Source organism: Pongo abelii, chromosome 11 (genome assembly GCF_028885655.2).
Source record: "Pongo abelii isolate AG06213 chromosome 11, NHGRI_mPonAbe1-v2.0_pri, whole genome shotgun sequence".
Classification (NCBI taxonomy): Eukaryota; Metazoa; Chordata; class Mammalia; order Primates; family Hominidae; genus Pongo; species Pongo abelii.
The window spans coordinates 113,180,113-113,192,228 of record NC_071996.2 but is presented as its reverse complement, the minus strand read 5'-3'; the positions used below and the strand labels follow the sequence as shown (position 1 = coordinate 113,192,228).

The 12,116-nt window shown below is 33.5% G+C and overlaps 1 protein-coding gene across 11 annotated transcripts in view; it reads right to left on the bottom strand.

Annotated features, from left to right (window-relative positions):
• The window catches only part of UNC80 (unc-80 homolog, NALCN channel complex subunit), a 229,246-nt gene that overhangs the window by 141,150 nt on the left and 75,980 nt on the right, over positions 1-12,116 (bottom strand). For all 11 annotated transcript variants that reach the window (XM_054549776.2, XM_054549783.2, XM_054549777.2 and 8 more), the window contains exon 22: positions 9,850-10,022. In XM_054549776.2, coding sequence (XP_054405751.1) covers positions 9,850-10,022 — 173 coding nt within the window. The remainder of the gene's footprint in view (positions 1-9,849; positions 10,023-12,116) is intronic.

The following is a 12,116-nucleotide window of genomic DNA, read 5'->3' as shown; positions in this document are numbered from 1 at the left end:
AAAGGAATATAAATCATTCTACTATAAAGACACATGCACACGTATATTTATTGCAGCACTATTTACAATAGCAAAGACATGGAACCAACCCAAATGCCCATCACTGATAGACTTGATAAAGAAAAGGTGGTACATATACACCATGGAATAGTATGTAGCCATAAAAAATGAGATAATGTCCTTTGCAGGGATATGGATGAAGCTGGCTGCCATCATCCTCAGCAAACTAACACAGGAACAGATAATCAAACACTGCATGTTCTCACTCATAAGTGGGAGCTGAACAATGAGAACACTTGGGCACAGAGAGGTAAGCAGCACACACCAGGGCCTGTTGGGGGATGGAGAGAGAGGAGAAGAAACTTAGAGGATGAGTCAATAGGTGCAGCAAACCACCATGGCACACATATACCTATGTAACACACCTGTACATTCTGCACATGTATCCTTTTTTTGTTTAGAAAAAAATTTAAAAAAAGAAATTCATTGATTTTAGACTTTTAGTTAAATATGTATGTGATTTCTATAAACATAAAGGGAATATAATAATCTACAAACTAGTAAAGGAAAATAACTTTTAAAATGTGAAACTATACCAAAGCAAGGGAAATAAATCCTAACACAATCTAAAAGGAGGCATGAAATTGAAACAAACACACACACGCACACACACAATGAAATAACAAAAAGTGTAATAAACAAGCAAAAATGACAGAAGTGAATCTAAATATGTCAGTAATCACAATCTGTACAAATAGACTAAATTTTCTAGAAAATAATTGTTTAAATGATGAAAAAAATTAAATATAAACCTTTTTGATTTCTTTCTTTCTGTTTTTTTGGAAACAGGGTTTCATTCTGTCACCCAGACTAGAGTGCAGTTGTGTGATCTGGGCTCACTGCGACCTCTGTTTCCTGGGTTCAAGCTATTCTTGTGCCTCTGCCTCCCAAGAATCTGGGATTACAGGCATGGCTAATTTTTGTATTTTTAGTAGAGACAGGGTTTCGCTATGTTGGCCAGGCTGGTCTTGAACTCCTGACCTCAAGTGATCCGCCCACCTTGGCCTCCCAAAGTGCTGTGATTGCAGGTGTGAGCCACCATGCCTGGCCCAAATACATGCTTTTAATAAGACATACACCTAAGTAACAAACAGATAGAAAAGTTGAAAGTAAACGATTGGCAAAAAGACATGCCCGGCCAATACTAACCTAATGAAATTGTTGTAGCTATATTAGCCTTGTAGAAAAACGTATCTTAAGGTAGAAAGTATTACTAAAAATCAACGTGCCACTTGATAGTAATAAATGGTTCAAATCATTAGAAATTGTAATATTTCTAAACCTGTTTGCTTCCAAATAAATAAAACAAAAAATGTCATCACTGTAAATACAAATGAATGTATTTGTCATCATTGTGAGGGATTTCAACAAACTAACAGTAATTGATAGATCGAACAGTGAGAAAACAATCAGAACATAGATTCAAATAACCCAATTAATGAGTTTGATCATATGTATATTAGTCACTGTGTTCTACAACTGGTAAATACAAATTCTTTTCAACAACACTTGGAACATTTATAAAAACTGATAATATTTTAGGTCATAAAGGAAGTCTAAATTAATTCTAAAGAATCAGTAACTTAGAAATTAATAACACAAACTGATTTCTAACAAAACCCTGGATTTTATAAATTAAAACACACACATATCCAGATACCTATGAGTCAAAAGAAAATAGTTAAAGAAATTAGAAAGGACTTAAAAGTAAATTAAAACGAAAATACTGCTTATCAAAATTTATGGTATGCAGTTAAAGTAGTACTTAGAGGAAAATTAATAGCTAAGTTCTTAGTTTACAACAGAGAAAAGAATATCAATGAACTAAGTAATCAACTTAACTAAAGAATAATGCAATTAGCCCAAAGCATGAGAGAAAATAATAAAAATAAGAGCAAGCATTAATAAATTTGAGAACAAACATACAATAGAAAGATTAAAAAAATGAAATAGACAAATGACTGGTACATCTAGTTAAAAAACTGGAAACAATTTTAGAAATAAAAACAGGTAACTACAGATACTGCAAGGATTAGAACTAATAAGAATGTATTCTTATCAATTTTATGCCAACAAACCTTAAAATATAGATTAAACGGATAAACTACTGAAAAAATTAAAATTACTTAAACTGTCTCAGGAAGAAATAGAACTTTTGAATAATCAATTCAGATCTGAATTTCAATCATCTCTAAATATATCCGTGGACTCAATGAAATTCCAAGAATAAATCAAATGATTTTTCATGGACTCTGATAAGCTAACTATAAAATTTCATGTGGAAGAACGAAGAGCCTCAACTAGCCTAAGTGATGTTTAAAGTTCTAACTATTAATACAGAGTAGGTTGACTCAGGATACATAGAAAATGGAATAAAACAAAACCCAGGCCAGGTGTGGTGGCTTACACCTGTAATCCTAGCACTTTGGGAGGACAAGGTGGGTGGATCACCTAAGGTCAGGAGTTCTAGATCAGCCTGACCAATATGGTGAAATGCCATCTCTACTAAAAATACAAAACTTAGCCAGGCGTGGTGGCGGGTGCCTGTAGTCCCAGCTACTTGGGAGGCTGAGTCAGAAGAATTACTCGAACCTGGGAGGTGGAGGTTGCAGTGAGCTGAGATCACGCCACTGCACTCCAGCCTGGGCAACAGAGCAAGGCTCCATCTCAAAAATAAACAAACAAAGAAAACCAAATAAACAAAAAAACCAAAACCCAGAATTACATCATGCTTGTAAGGACACCTGACATTTGATTAAGATGGAAATGCACATCTGAGAAGAATGCATTAACTAGTCAATATATTGTGCTAGGATAATTATTTTTCCACGGGAATGAGAGAAAATAAAGAAAATGAATTCCTATCCTATACTATTCACATAAAACATAAAGACTTAATTGTGAAAGTTAATCTTTAATACTTTTAGAGAAAAATATAAGAATGTCTTTGCTACCTTGGAATTTCAAGACAGAAGTGCTAGCCATGAAGGATAATTTTTATGAATTATATTAAATTAAAATCTCTTCATTAAAATATATGAAAAAATTGAAGAAGAAAACAAGCTGAACACTGGGAGATGATGCAATGTAAATAACAGAAAAAAAATTAATATTGACATCACCTATAACATTTTAAAAATTAGCAATGAAAGATAATCTTCCAATAAGAGAATGAACAAAAGACACAAATGAAATCTTTTACCAAAGCAGAAACAGAAATAGTAAATAAACTGATGACAAGACTTCTTAAGCTTTAGGTTAAAATATAGGTTAAAGGTTATTACTTTAAAGCACCACATTGTTAAAAATAAAAATATTGGACAATACAGTGTTGGCAAGAACATAGAGAAACAGTTTTCATTATACCGTTGGCACTTATTTGGAATTTTTGCAACTACTTTGAAATACAATTTGGTATCATATAGTAAAATTGTAACTCAATAATTTTACTCATAGGTTTATTTAGGAAACTATATATGAATCGAGACCCATACACAAAAATATTAATAAAGGCATTGCTAAAATTAGCCAAAATTTTGAAAAAAATTAAAATGTTCACCTAACATAGAGTGGACATATAAATTGTGGTATGTTCAAACAAATGAATACCATTCATGAGTAAACATTAACATATTAACACTAAATGCATCAACAAAGAGGAACTCAAACATAATGTTAAACAAATAAAAAGGATAGCATGACTTCCTATAAGTTAATTTCAAAACCAGACAAACCAAGCCAAAACAAAATAAAATAATATATTCTCTAAAGACACATACCAATGTGGTAAAATAAAACACAAGAAAGATATTAAAATAAAGTTCAGAAGAGCAGTGTCTTCTCAGAGGTAAAGATGTGTGATTAGGTAAGGGAACACAGAAACTGGAAATGTTTTATTTGTGTCATGGATATGTGACTTTTAGATTTTTTTCTTTAAATTCTATGTATTTATGATATATATTCTTTTTGTTTCATTTTATTTTATTTTATAAGTTCTGGGGTACATGCCCAGGATGTGCAGGTTTGTTACATAGGTAAACTTGTGCCATGGTGGTTTGCTGTATCTATCAACTCATCACCTAGGTATTAAGTCCAGCATGCATTAGCTATTTGTCCTGATGCTTTCCCTTCCCCTGCCCTCCTAACCCTGCTGACAGGCCCCAGTGTGTGTTGTTCCCCTGTGTCCATGTGTCCATGTGTTCTCATTGTTCAACTCCCACTTATAAGTGAGAACATGTGGTGTTTGGTTTTCTGTTCCTGAATTAGTTTGCTGAGGATAATGGCTTCCAGCCCCATTCAAGTCCCTGCAAAAGACATGATCTCATTCCTTTTTATGGCTGCCTAGTATTCTATGTTGTATATGTACCACATTTTCTTTATCCAGTCTATTATTGATGGGCATTTGGGTTGATTCATGTCTTTGCTATTGTAAATAGTGCTGCAATAAACATACGTGTGCATGTGTTTTTATAGTAGAATGACTCATAGTCCTTTGGGTATATACCCAGTAATGGGATTGCTGGGTCAATTCGTATTTCTGGTTCTAGGTCTTTAAGGAATCACCACACTGTCTTCCACAATAGTTGAACTAATTTGCATTCCCACCAACAATGTAAAAGCATTCCTATTTCTCCACAGCCTCACCAGCATCTGCTGTTTCTTGACTTTTTAATAATCACCATTCTGACTGGTGTGAGATGGTATCTCATTGCAGTTTTGATTTGTATTTCTCTGATGATCAGTGATGATGAGCTTTTCTCATTTGTTTATTGGCCACATAAATGTTTTCTTTTGAGAAGGGTTCATTCATATCCTTTGCCCACTTTTTAATGTTTTTTTTTCTTGTAAATTTGTTTAAGTTCCTTGTAGATTCTGGATATTAGACTTTTGTCATATGGATAGATTGCAAAAATTTTCTCCCATTCGGTAGGTTATCTGTTCATTCTGATGATAGTTTCTTTTGCTGTATATTCATTTTTAAAATCTGCACTCTCATGTCCACTGCAGCACCATTCACAATAGCCAAGACATAGATTCAACCCAAGTATCCATCAATAGGTGAATGAATAAAGAAAATGCGGCACATACAAAACAATGAAATACTATTCAAGCATTTTTTATGCTACATTTCATAGTTAGAATCTTTTTAAAAAATTCATTACCACTAGATTGAGGATAATTTGATAGTTTAGTTTTGTTATTACTAAATTATTTCTAATTTTCTTATGATTCAAAAGAGAATCATAAGACATTTCCCCTTTCATGCATTCCTGTCTCCTTGAAAGTACCTAATTTGCATTGATCATTAAATATCTCGTGATGTTAAGCCCCAATATGAATTATATTTGATGCAATAAGCCTGGAAGTAAGTGTGAATTAGACCTATGGTAACTGAAGGTCTTTTCCTAGGAGAGTCCTGGTTTATGTCTCTTTTCCTCACATAATTATTGATAACTCTTTCACTCTTGAAAGTGTCCTATTTTGAAAAAGAATTATATATATGCACTCCTTCTAAAGCTGTCTACTTATGAGGCTAAATAATTTAACATTAGATTTCCTCCATCTACAGACTAGGGAGAATTCTATGATCCTATGGATGGTCTTATACTTATGGAATTATTCCTAAAGCAAACTGGCATTATTATTAGTGTCATTCATACTAATAAATTGCCAGTAAATTAGAAATCACTGCTTGTGCATGTTACAAATTCAACTGGATAAATAAGGATAGACTATTTCACTTGAAAAATATAGGAAGTAGACATACCTTTTGCTTGAACTGTTTAATTTTTCTTTTTATTTTCTTTTTAGTTTTGTACTTGTAGATTATATAAACCTAGAGATGAAATGAATCCTTTCTAAAATATGTCTTTTAAAAAATGCCTTACAGTTGCATCTGCTAAATTAACCCTAAAGAGAAAGATTGTGAGGAAAAGCTGTGCTGGACTTAAAATTGAATCAATTATCCCTACATTTAGTGGTCATAGCAATAATAAAAGTAGGATTGTTTAGAACCAACAAAAAAAAAACAGGTCAGCAAAACTTTGAACACTGACATTTCTAGTATTTCTTTCACCTAACAATTCTTTTTAATTCTGAAGAAAATTACAATCTTAAAAAAATCACATTTAAGGACATAAAACAATGAAACTATTCTAATATAAAATTATGTCAAAATGCAAAAATTATATTTAAGCTGCACTTAAAAAATAAATGTAACAAAGCAAAACAATAAAAGAGAGGTGGGAGAAGATGCAAGATTGAAATATGATGATGAATTGAGCACATTTATTTTCCCCCTCCTCCTCCAAATTCTATTTGATGAAATGGCGGAATCTATAACTATGTCTCTATCTATCTCTGTATATCTATATCTATCTATATCTATATCTGTATCTGTGCCTATATCTAGATCCACATCTGTACCTCATTTGCATATCTACCTAGCATATCTACATCTATGTTTATTTCTATATTTATATCTATTTATATTATATACATATATCTAAATAAAACCACAATGCATGGAAAAACACGTAAAACATACTTAAAAACTGAGGCATTCTCGAAAGATTGGAAGTGGGTGAATCAGATATTGGATGAAACAAAATACAGAGGAAACAAAAGCTAAAAATACCTTTAGCAGAAAACATCAGTGAAAGTTAGCATAACCCTGAGGAACTCCTAACCCAGATCAATAGATATGAACAATTGCAGTTATCACATCTGTATAAATGATGGTAAACACCAAATGCTACTTTGATTCAAGCACATACAACATGTAGCTGCATTACCTTCCTCTCAGTCTGTCAGAATTCACCAACCCCTTTAGTTTCTTCACTTTCCATAGCTGAGAAACTGATTGTAAGTGTGTCCTTATTTGGGGTTCATCTCTTGGCTTAATCCTTTTGCTCTCACACCAACAAATAAGACAATGAATGTGAAGGTGCTTTATAAACCATCAAGCATAATGAAAATGTTGTGATTATTATTCTCCACCAACACATCTGCCAACCACCACCACCACCATCATCACCTATGCCTTTTATCCAACCAATCATGTCTACCCAGATTCTCTCTCTTTTTCCCTCATAATGGAAACTACTGAGCTCCTTTAACCCTTGATTGATTCTGACCTCTGGAATTTTGACCTCTGAACGCTACACACAGCTTGACCTTGACCTTGAATCAAAGACTGTCAGGTATGAAAGGAACTCCTACTATCCACACACTGCTTGATCCTCCTGTACATTCACCCCCACTGGATCCAGTCTAGTGACAAAGACCTCATTACTTCCAGATGCAGGCTACTCAATCAGTGGACACGTATGTTAATGAGAAAATGCCTCTTTATTGATGGCTCAAAAGACACTGCTTATAAGCTCCAGCGCTCCTTCATTTTCTTTCTTACCATGAGACTTATGAGATCAACCGGCTTCTGTCACCTTCACTTGCCTAACCATGTTTAAGCTATTGGGTATAAAATACGGAATTCATTATTATTGCATGCTTTAAAGTAAATGGTCTCACATAATATTTTAATAAGAGAGTCAGTATGGTAGAATACAAAATAGAAGGGCTTGGAAGATAGACCCAGGTTCCAATCTGGCTCCATCCTTTGCTGACTTTGTAGCCCTGCCTATTAATCGGTCTTTCTGAGCTTCAGTTTTTTCCTTTGGCAAAAGGGTGGGCATACAATAAATACTAATCATTCATTAATCAACCTTAGAATACTGTACACTAAGACATCTGGAAAAAAATCACTATACAAACACAATCTTCATTGGAAAAAGGAAAAAATAAGTGCAGCCCTGGATTTGAGTTTTGTTGTGTTATCATTAACAGAACCATGCCTGGCACATAGGAATCCCTCAAAAGACATTTGCTGAGTTAATTAATTATATGGTGAGTATCTTATAACTCACATTGACTCTGGGCTTTTAAATACCACCACCCTTTCCATTTGATGTATTTGATATGTAGAGAACTGCTACTCTCCCTCCCTGACTACATACAGTCCAAAATTACTTACTACTCAGGGAGGAGCTGAGGAGTGCTCCACTCACCATCACTGCTCTCATTATTACCCAGTTAGTCCAAGAATTCCTTCTGTTCCCTAATCAAATCCTGCTGCTTACACCACTACTGACACTGCATGTGGTGTTTGATATTTTCCACTCATATCAGCACTTTCAAATCATTGCCAACCTGAGAGCTATAAAGTAGGAATCTGTGGCTATTTTAATAGGTATTTCTTTTACTTTTTTTTTAACTTGTAAATTAACAGAGCATTTCTTAAGTTCAAGTAAGATGAGGTATAGTTTACTGACTATTAATATTTTTAGTGACTGGCTGTTCATATACTTTTCCATTGTTTTAAGTGTTTGTTTGTTCTTTTCTAATGAATTTGTTGCATTTATTTATTTTAATCTGCTCCTTTGGGAACAGAGCAAGATGTCATTAAGACAAACCATGCATGACTCAAAAGAGTGACAGCTAAGTTTCCACTATCCCACCTAGAAAACAGGAGATTGGCTCCTTGCCTTGTCAAGCTCTCCTGCTTTAGACAGACATCTCACTGTACTTTGATTGTTTAATCGCCACAAACCTCAGCTCTCCTGGAGACCTGTGATTTTCTACCTTTTACAGTCACCATGGCACATATCAATACACATTGAACATGCCGCAATTTTTAAAAAATTCTCAAAGGTCACTACCCAATAATGAGAAACTGACTGAAAAAATCTTATATAATGGAAAGCAATCATTTTGGGTGATTATAAGTGGTATTAATATTTCAGCCTTAAGTGAGGCCACATACCTATCTGGTCACTAAATATCCTTAGAGCAAAAGCTGCAAATGTCACAGAGAAATTTCATGAATTACATTACAAGGTCTGGATTATTTTCCAAGGTAAAATATGAGTGACCACTGGTCACTTATTCATGTGTCATAAAACCTGAAAAAAGGATCATTTATTGGCAGGCTTAAAGTTTTTTGTTCTAATAAAAATCTATTTCAGTTTGTCTTTTTTAAAAGTTAAAATAAAATACTTTTTTTCCCGATGTTTACTTGGTATTTTGTACCCAGTGTTTATGCAGCATATGAAGACTTTATAAATAAAGATAAATAAATTGAGAGGCTGAGTTCAAAACTCATATGTGGGCGTAATTTACCTAATAAAAACACTTTCTAACCAAGATTCACTTCATACTCTTTAATCCTTTACATGTGTATAATAACATACAATGTTCAAAGTGTTTGTGCAATTCATTTCAATTGATCCTTGCTTCATATTTTTCCTCCAACTGATGGATAATGAAATCAAGTCTTGGTGAGTTTAAAGGACTAATACATGGCAGACATAAGACCAATAATATAATAATAATGGCCCACTTTATTGTGTAGTTCCTGTATTTCAGGCACCGTGACGAGGACTTTATATCTAATATCTCATTTAGTTTTCACACTAGCCCTAGGAGGTAGCTATAGTATTGTTATTGCTCTTACATTCATTTTACAGAGGTTCAGGTAGTAAATGTCAGGGTAATTTTAACTCAGTCAGTCTGACTCCAGAGCCTTCGCATATTTAGACAGTCTATTTCCCAGGGCATATTAATTAAGATTTTTCTCCCTTTTTTACCATCTTTCTTCCCCCTTTTATTGCTAATTCTGAAAAAGCAAACACACAAACACAGGAGGATTACAACTGGGGAATCATGCTTACCTCTGTTAATAGTGTTACTTGGGATGGGGGACAGGGTGGGAAAATTCTTTCACCAACTTACTAGATCCAAGGCAGCTGCTAGGATGGAGGCATCAGGAATTGTCCCTGGCTCACAGCAGTTTAACAGAAATTGGAAGCGTTTCATGCCTTGTCGGATTGCTCCAAGATTCACCACGTTTTTGCTTTTTCCACCATCTTGGTTGGGAGAGAGATGATCATCAAAACTGTGGCAACCTGTAGGGGTGGTGCCATGGTGGAGGAATGAAAGAGAGAGAATGTAAAGGATCACAGGTTTAAAAAGAGTTTCAAAGATATAACAGTGTGTTTTCTACACTGTTGGCCAGAAAACTTTCTCCTTCACTCCACTTCCTTGCTCTCCACCCTAATGTTTGATTTAAACACATCCTGACTTTTGGGAATCTGGTGACACATGACATATGAAAATGTAAGATTTTACCTAAATATTTAAATACAGTGTTTGATCATTTTACTTGCAGGTCTTCTTTTGAATCCTAGTGAGAGCTTTTGGTGTATTTAAAATTATTCTTCCTGTAATCAACAACTTCTGTTTTTATGGAAGTTGCAATCACTGTGCAATTTCAGATCTGTTACAACAAATTGATACAGGATTGATACAGCATTGTGTATAATGTGTACATTGTGAACAGCATACTGTACAAATTGGTACAGCACTGTGGTGAAAGGAAAAACCTTTTCTCAGATACAGTGCAAAAAATCACTGGCTACTGGAGATCCAGAGTTAGGGTTACCACTCTAACAATTTGCATTCATAGTAGATAAAAGGGGGTGTTTACAGTTATGGGCCTGGGTTTACCATGACAGTGCACCACACACAAGGATGTCAGCCACTATATCTACTAATGGAAAAATGCGGGAACCTACTCTATCAGGGAACACATCCTTTGGAAGTAGTTTAAGCCTGGGACACAGATTCATTTAGACTTTATTAACCACCCGATTTAAAAATTAAGGCAAGGCATAAAAATAATTACCAATCTTGGTCTACAACTTTCACAGTGACTCAATCACATTGACGTATGTCAGTATGAAATAACATGATGTCTGGGATTTGTTTTACAATACATTTAAAAGAGCATGAAAGATAGATGAAGCAAATATGGCAATTTCTAAATTATTTTTGCAAGTGTGATGAATATTTTGGATCCATTGAACCATTCTCTTTACTCTTTGCCTATGTTTGAACACTTTCATAAGCTCAAAAATGGCTCAGATGATAAAGTATCATTATTGAAATTTCCTATATTTCATTCTTTATGGTTATGTTTCTTTTTCAGATGCAAATATTCCATATTCAAAAGTTCAAAATTCAATATCTTCAGTGTTTTTTTTTTCCAGTTAGTATAGCATATTTTTTATCATATGCAAAAGGAACTACCATGAGAAGAATCTGATGGTGGAAAAAATTCAAAAGACAAAATCTCAAATGATACAAAGAAGAAAAGCTATAGATGAGGAACAAACAATTCCAGGAGAGCCTTGTTTTCAAGCAGCTCCCTTTCAAAATGCTATTCTATTTCCTCACTGGACATTACCAAAGCTACTAGAACAGGTAAATTCCTGTTATTTGTTATAACTATATGTCACTTTATTAATCATTTATATATACCCCTTTAATAGTATATAAAGTATACTAATATGTATACCAGAGGATTCTCATCTGTTAAAAAGTATAAACAGTCCCTTAAACTTTGAATTGAAGAGACATCCCAAATAATAAGATTTTTCTTTTTTGTGAATCCAGTTGTTTTATTATTTGTTGCTATAATTAAGATTTAAAATACATTAGGTAATAACTGCCTAAAATTTGTAGTGGAATTAATACATAAGACCAGATAGATGATCAATGAAGTTATTCTTATTTATCAAATTTATTAAGAACAGTTGAGATCATTTTATTTAAGAAAGCATTAAGAATATGTATTTCACAAATTTCTTCAATTTTTATTTGACAAGATTACCAATTTCAAAAGAATTGTATTCAATATTACTAAAAGAAGTGCCATTTTAATTGCAAGAATTTCAGAAATAATGCAGTTAAGGGATGTAAGTAAAATAATGAAGAGAGAAGTCATCAAAACATTCACTGACAGCAAGGACCTATATTCTTTGCTTCACAGAATAATATATATTTATTACAGGTGAGAAGATCAGCAGAATAAGCACAGGACATAAGAATCATGTTATTAATAAAAGCTAATTACAATGGACATCTTCCATTGTATTTATATAGCATTGTATTTATATAGCATTAATAGATAAGAATTTATTTTTGATATATTTTTGGTA